The following is a 7,691-nucleotide window of genomic DNA, read 5'->3' as shown; positions in this document are numbered from 1 at the left end:
ACAATGAGTTAGGCTCGTCTGCCACCGGGATAGTACTATGCACCTTTTCCAAAGCGAGCTGGGCGGTCTTAGCGTCCTCCGCAGCGACGACGAGATCAGGATGGTTCTCATCCATCCGTTCGATCGTTTCTTTGTCAGCGTTCTCCCGGGCTTCATCCTCTTCGTCCACAGCATCGAGGTCCTGCTCGTCCACGTCCTCAGGATCGCCCAGGGCTGCGACGTCGCGGTCGACAGGCTTCCCCTTCTTGCGGACGAACTGAGACATGATTGCCTGTGAACATGATGAGAATGTTAGTCGTTTAATCCCAGCTTCGTCCGAGATTGACTCACCTTGATGACGAGGTTGAGGACATGCCCGAAGCATCTCACTCGACCCTTGGGTGAAGCGGGTAGCTCTGGGAGGATGCGCTTGATCTCCCGCATCATCCCATCGTTGTTCGACGCGTTGTCGCAAGTGACCGCCAGGACCTGACGATGTATCAGTTACAAGGGTACTCTCAACCGTGCGACATGAGGACATACCTTCTTCTCGATCTCAAAAGATCGCAGGCACTCCGCGAGCTTGTCCGCGAGGTGCGCCGCGGTGTGCGCATTGGTTAATCTGTGTATTTCGAGCCGCTTCAGTACCTGGGTCCTGTACTGTACAGATGGACTTCGTATTGAGTACTTACTTGAGGAAGTCGAGGATGACATGTTCAATCTTGCCGGTGTGATGCCAGTGCGCTGTCACGCCCAAAAAAGAGATGACGTTCGGCGACGTCCACCCATCGATGCAGACGTGGACCTTGCCAGGTCGGTCCTTCAACCGATCGGTCGCTATGTCAGTACCAAATTCCGTAGGCATACTGTGTCGGTCGCACCTTCAAGTACTTGATGAGTTTCATCTTCGTGAGCTCGAAGATGTCCTGGACGTCCTGGGACACAGTGAGATGAGAGGGAAGCTGTACCTTGGGGTACAGCATCGCCAGGATCTCGCGGAACTCGGGGTCGTCGACGATTAGGAAGGGACGGTGGCGGCGGGCAACCCACATCGCAACCAGAAATCGAAGTCACCCAGTGGAATAAGTGACCCCGCTTGCGTATGTGGTGATCATCTCGGCCTCCGGAGTGTCCTCTGGCTCGCAGCCCTTGACGTGACAGGACAGATTTCCAGTGGACTCGTTATATTCCATGCGATCAACATGTTTTGAGGGGTGCCTGTAATGATATACGATGTTAGCATGTGTACTGCCCGATACCAGCGACTCGCAGTAGACGTACACCTTGCACACGAAGCGGTGAACGACTGTGCCATTTGGGCCCTCGACGATCACAGGCGGCCTGAAGTGGTTGTAAATGGACGATCTCCACGTCGCGGAGAGTTTCTCTGTGTAATCGAACGTTAGCAATGGTGAACAGGTAGCCAAAAAAAAAACTCACTGAGGGTTTCTTCGGGGGAGAGCCCAGCGTACTTCTGCACGAAGCGAGCCCGGCGACCACTGGCAATCTTCACGCCGGCGAGTTGGGCTGCCGTACGCGTACGAGCCTTGACGGCAGACACGCTATCCTCTCCGTCCGTGGCGACGGCGGACTCATCATCGCTGGGGATGGTGATCGGTGACTCCTGCGTGTTCTGGCCGCTATCGGGAGGGACAGAGGCGTCCTGTCATGTAAATATATCGTGAGTGCTCGTAAGACGGGACGTCATACAAGTGCAACATACCCCGGACTGCTTCGCGGCTGCCTTCAGGCGTCCAGCTGAAGACACTGACTCGCCGGGGGTAGAAGAATGACGGGAGATCTCGCTCCCGGCAGCAGCGAGCTCCTTGCGACGCTTGGTGGCGGGTTTGCCACCAGGGACGGAGGAATTGCCGGCCACCGTGTTGTCCCCCGGTTGAACAGTGGTATCGCCGCCTTGAGACTGGGTCTCTGCCCGAGGGCATTTAGATTCAGGACGAGGGGTCTGGGTGGACATCTTTCAGGCGGGGAGAAATCTGTCGTTGTCTAGGGCAACTGAGCAAGTGAGAACGAGACACGCAGAGATTAGCGGTGGGGAAAAAAATCCTGCATAACTTCGTGCTCTAAATACATTTCTGGGTCGTGTGCTGCCGTACAGGAACACTCGTGGATGCTCTAGTATGCGCCATCTAGGCTCGCAGCCGGTGCCCGTCGCTCCCGGGTGTAAGGTGTCTGTGAGCGGTCGAGACGTGCGTCGATATGTGGAGAAACACATGTCGACGCCAGCCAAGACATTGTTAGCAAGCAACACGAGCATGCGGAGAGGTCATTACTCACCTATCGCATTGGACAACAAGGTGCGTGTTCGGCGCACAAGGCGCGCCCCGACCAACACTCATCACCCGACTAACCTCGCCCAGACCTTTATCATCCTGGAACCTTCCATTAGCAGCCCTCTTACACATTATGCAGCTCACCTCGTGTGGTCTCTACAGCGACCCGTGCCTTGCTTTGATATCGATGAGGACCCAGAGGACTTGGAGCCGGGCCGGAGTGTTTGAGGTCAAGCAGGCACCTTGATGTTTGATCTTCTTACGTAGATGTTACTGCTGCAATCGAATCGATAGACCTAAAGCGTTGGAAGTGCGAAGCAGGATGCAGATTAACCAGCGAGCAAGAGAAAGAGTAAGTCTGAGAGAGCACTGCGCCGGTAAGCGCCTATGATGATGCATGCACTGGCTATGTACCCACGCCGAAGCAGCACCATTTATGGGTCCTACTCCACGTCGGAATGCGCGCTCGACATGCCCACTCACACTCCGATACCGACCGCAATCCTCGAGTTTTCACCTCTGTCTTGCCCCCACTGGCAGCTCTGACTGCGCGATAGAGACCCCTCGCCTGAGTTAGTATTGCCTATTTTGTACAGTCTACTCAGATCGTAATCTCGTACTAACTGGTTCCGATTTTCCTATCCAGGTCTTTCTCTCCTGCTACATGGCCCACTCATCCGTGGAGGGTAGCATGTCGCCACATGCGCTCTCGGGATCCATCGTGCAACCGTTCCAACTGTGTCTGATGTGGAATGCACATGGGCAAGGGGTACGGAACACCGCGCGGGCACTAGGGACTGGGACTCTGACCCGCCGCCTGTTCTTCGCATATCCTGATACCCGGTGAGCATGCAACCTCAATCGAATATACGTCCATATCTCTGACACTTTCCTTTCATCCCTGCTCTGCTCGCCACCCATCCTCGCCGTTCTGCAAGCATGGCTACCATGGACGACATCTTACCCCGCCTGCACCTGCTAGCCGACACCCCTACCAAGCGCATGGGGGACCCCACCACCGTTGAAACGCTCGCACTCTTTGTGAACCGTCCATCCGCCTCAGCTACGGTGTGTTGAAGACTCCTCCGGTTCGCACATAGGCTAATGAGACCTGACTTTCTTATCCATAGTTCTTCTTGCCCACCGGTACCCTGGAAGCGGATGCGTCCTCTGCTCGTGCTCGCATCGATGAATACTTAGTCGACGTTGAGGCTAACGCACTGACTCGCTGCAACGCCACCGAAGAACACCGCGCCGTCGTCCGGCAGCTCCTCCTGGCCTACCAGGCGATCTACGCCAGATGCGACGACACTCCCCCGGACTCCTATGAGCTGCTGACCGGCATGCTCATTGAAGCGGCCCTGTCGCTCGAGGACCACGAGCCCGCCGACGACATCCTCGTTGAGATCGTTGTGTGGTTGCACCATGTCCTGCCCGAGGTGAGTTGCTGGACATTCATTCTCCATCTTCATCTACTAACGCACACGCGGCCGTACCACCACCAGGACATATTCCACTCGCCGCTGATCCCCGCTGAGACCCACGCCGTGCAGGAGCGCAATGCCTTGCCTCAGTATGCCAACGTGGGAATCAAGCAGCTGGTCGAGAGCAATCCCTGCCTCTCGCCGCACGTCCACACGCCCAAGGAGCCCTCTCTCGAGCAGCCGTTCACGTCCCCCATCTCTTCCACCCCTCCCAGCTGACCCGATGAAGTCAGCTGCGAGGTATCTTACGCTTCTCCGCCATCCGATACGTCGGGGAAGTGGGTGCCCACCCACGACCCTGTCTTGCGCAAGATGTTCCCGCAAGGGGTCCCAGCTGCGCTGCTCGAGGCGATTGGCTCCGGGACGTCCATCTCCTGCGAACGCTCTTCAAGTTCTTCAAGTGCAAAGGCGTCGGACCCGTCCACTTCCTGACCTGCGGCCACCAAAACGACTCGAGCAACCGTCGAGGACTACGAGTCCGATGACACAGGCTCAATACCGGAGCTCGTTACCGTGTATGCCTCGGACGACGAGACGAGCCCTCCTACTCGTCGATCTGACAATGAGGGTGGCTATGCCAGTGACGGATCGATCCCCTCCATGGCGTCCGTCTCTGCCTCTGACTCTGAGGAGTATGTGGACGACGACGATTACTACGATCTGTAAATAGTTACAAACATGTATCTGGTGCTGAATTGAATGACTTCTCGTGACCTATATCCTGTACTTGACGGTCCGCAAACCCGCAGCGGATCTCGCCCTTAGCCATGCTTGTGATCCAGACCCGCACATGATCGGGAGCCACGGGTACGGGTCTTGCGGTTCCAGTTCTTGGCGGGTGCGGGTGCGGGTATTTGCGGATATATCCACAATGGATCCGGACCTGCCTTCAGCCTTAGTCAGGACCACTGTAGGACCAGTTTCACGCACACTTGAAGTCAAGGCATGTCACAGAACAATCAAGATCATCTGTTATACTAAGTATCTAGGCATTCTCTGACTCTGACTCAGCTTCAGAATCTATGTACAAGGCCTCTTGAGATGCTAAAAACCAGAACTCTGCAAGTTCATCCACCACATCGACAGTCTCCTTGTTGATGCTTGCATAGTCCTCGAGTGTTCCCTTCCAATGCCAGTTGAGAGAGAGAATCTGCTCGAGCATGTCAGGATCCAGCCGGGAGCGGCGATCTGTCGTAACCTCCTTCGAACGAGAGAAGAGCGACTCAGCGCCGGTCAAAGCTGCATCGGGAAAAATGCTCTAAGCCTAGGACACAGCCACTTCTCCCAGGCTGTCTCAGGCTGTCCCAGGACGTCCTAGGGTAACCTGAGGTAGCCTAGGCAGTGCTATGTTGATTGTAGAGGAAAAGAGCAATTTTCCAGCATATAGTAGAGATATATATATCTACTTACAATAGTTACAGCCTCTGATATGGTGTAGAGACTCTCATCTTTAGCTGTTAACATTGTGCAAAGTTAGCGCTCATAGAGCGCTTATGTAGGATGCCAAAGCGCTGACCTTGTCAGGTTTAGCCAGAGCTGCCAGGCATGTTTAAAGACGACTATGAGTTGCTATTGGTAGGACTGTATAGATGTTGTATAATTTATTCTGCATTGTATAGGCACCTTTACTATATGTCCAACTAGACTGTGTAATGACTTGCATTTGCATTGAGCAATGACTATGTTCAGTTGTCCCTTATGTCGAATACTCACTTGAGGCACACAAGGTACAAGTCCTATAAAAAGCTGATACAGTATTAGAAGTGTCATATAATAATAAGGAGATATGGTTTAATGGTTGTGATGACTGTAAATAAACCATGAAGGCTTTGGTTCAATCCCTTGTCAGACCACTTTTATTACCAGTATATGAGCGCCAGTGATGTGCCAAATTGGGACAGGGTACACCGGATACACTGGCCTAATTGGGCATATCAACATTGAGGGTCAAAAGCCTTTAGGGCAGAAGCGTCATTGACAGACCTTAATATGAGGTGTTCAGCCACAATGTCAATAAGTACAAATCCAAAAGCCACAGCATCTTTTTTGAACCCTGTGCCCACATTAACGCTCAGGTGCCACAATACAAATATTGTTATTTGTTTGGCTTGTGGCAACATGGGTACAGGGTGCCAGCTGGTATTCGTTTCCATCCCCCCATCTCTCCTTCATGTTTCACTCTCTTGTCTCCCTTCTGTGCTTGTCATTTCTGCCTCTTACTTGTGCTAGTGCTTCATCTGAGGTGAGTATTATGTTCAGCTACATGTTCTTAGATGGATTGGCAAGCAGTGACAACTTATGGTAAGTCGCAACATTTCTCTTTGTATGTGCAGTCTCTAACTCCTCTTGCGCTCTTTTGTTCAAGTTCCCTCTCATTTCTATTATTGCATATGGTGAGCACGTCCCTTCTAACTTACAAAGTCATGCTGATATGTTCATGTTGCCTTTAGATACCACTCACTTATGCTGGTATATGGTACGTCGCACACTTCATATGATTTTTTTTCAAGTTCGCTCATGCACTGTATTGCAGACTGTGTATCTGATGGTATACTGTTCTTATGTAGCATCTACGTTGTCGACAGCCATGTACTAGATAGATTGAATATATCTCTTTTACTCTACTTGCCTATGAGTGAAACCGCAAACTGGTCAGCCAAATTGATACTGCATAGAGCACACTCTGGCCAAGCCTGATCAGCTCTCAGAGCTGCCCAGAGCTGAGCAGGCAAACCTGAGAGCTGGCACGCTCAGAAACCTTGGCCTCAGAGCTGCGCAGGCAAACCTGATAGCTCTGGCGCTCTGAGAAGCCTGGGGTGCTTTGGGGCGCTCTAGAGCAACTCAGAGACACTCAGGCTTAGATGTCTTTTTCCCGATGTGCGGGAACTGGCAGAATGTCGAGTGCCATCCGGGCCAAGGTCAGATAGATGCCAGTGCTCTCCGACCAGTGCTGCACGAGGTCGGTTTTCTTGGTAACTGTTGGTGCGAGATCATCTTCGTAGCGCTTGAGCTCAGCCTTCCAACCGTCTGCTGAAGCCTTGCCTGCATTGACACGCTGTTGACGTGCTCGGTCGTACTCGTCCTCAGAGTCTGAGTCACCAGACCCCGCCCGGACCTTGCTCCCGGACGCATCTGCAGGTGGTACGTCTTCATCAGCTGCACTTGTCTTTCCAGCGTCCTTGAGAGCGTCATCCCAGTACTTCTTGACCTATAACATAATCAGATCTCTGACAACATAAGCAGAACACCGTGGACATGGGACTTACATTCTTCTCGACAACCTCACGCGCAAATTTCTGCCAGTTTCGTGGGTTTGGAACTCTGGCTGCAACATCCTCGAGATACTCATCTTCGCCACCCCATTGCTCTTCAATATAGTGTAGCTTGAAGTATGGGTGAAGAACTGTGAAGGACATGTTAGCGAGTGAAGCTTGAGTGCGGAAAACAGCACCACTACAGTCTACTCACAGAGTGCGAGGATGAAAGCATCTGCACGGTCGAGAAGCTTGTAATATTTCAACAGCTTCTCAAGACCGGCGCGAAGCACATTGTGGAAGAGTGCGTACTTCACATCAGCAGCCTTCTTCTCCCAACGTGACGACAGTGCCTCCATGGCGGGGATCACGAGCCAGAGGGTCGGCATGCGGGTGCTTGAACAGATCTGATGATAGCGGTTCGCATCCTGCAAGCAAGCATGAGTGAGTTATGCGAACTAGCACGAGCGTAGATGAACACTCACTGTGAGGATATCAGCGCACAACTTGACCTTGTCCCAGTCAGACTTGTCAAGCTGGAACGCGGTCCAGCGTATGTGCTTCGCTCTCACGCCGTTCTGCCCTTTCAGTCGTGTGATTGGCCCGAATTTGAGGTCCGCTGTGCTCACAAATTGGTTGATAGCCTGTAAGGGCAAGAGAGGTATCAGTATGAATGCGCACAT

At 52.9% G+C, this 7,691-nt stretch overlaps 2 protein-coding genes across 2 annotated transcripts; one reads left to right on the top strand and one right to left on the bottom strand.

Annotated features, from left to right (window-relative positions):
* Positions 1-3,209: 3,209 nt before the first annotated feature.
* Positions 3,210-3,973, top strand: L226DRAFT_520888 (uncharacterized protein; the record flags this gene model as incomplete). Its single annotated transcript, XM_067678674.1, has 3 exons — positions 3,210-3,338; positions 3,401-3,709; positions 3,776-3,973. The coding sequence occupies 3 exons, from the start codon at positions 3,210-3,212 to the stop codon at positions 3,971-3,973; spliced, it is 636 nt and encodes a 211-aa protein (XP_067539177.1).
* Positions 3,974-6,611: 2,638 nt separating this feature from the next.
* L226DRAFT_457374 (uncharacterized protein) lies at positions 6,612-7,691 on the bottom strand (the record flags this gene model as incomplete). Its single annotated transcript, XM_067675362.1, has 4 exons — positions 6,612-6,962; positions 7,021-7,157; positions 7,223-7,436; positions 7,494-7,691. The coding sequence occupies 4 exons, from the start codon at positions 7,689-7,691 to the stop codon at positions 6,612-6,614; spliced, it is 900 nt and encodes a 299-aa protein (XP_067539176.1).

Source organism: Lentinus tigrinus, assembly GCF_003813185.1.
Source record: "Lentinus tigrinus ALCF2SS1-7 unplaced genomic scaffold L226scaffold_5, whole genome shotgun sequence".
Taxonomy (NCBI): Eukaryota; Fungi; Basidiomycota; class Agaricomycetes; order Polyporales; family Polyporaceae; genus Lentinus; species Lentinus tigrinus.
The sequence above is the reverse complement of the archived record's forward strand: the minus strand, read 5'-3'. Positions and strand labels throughout refer to the sequence as shown.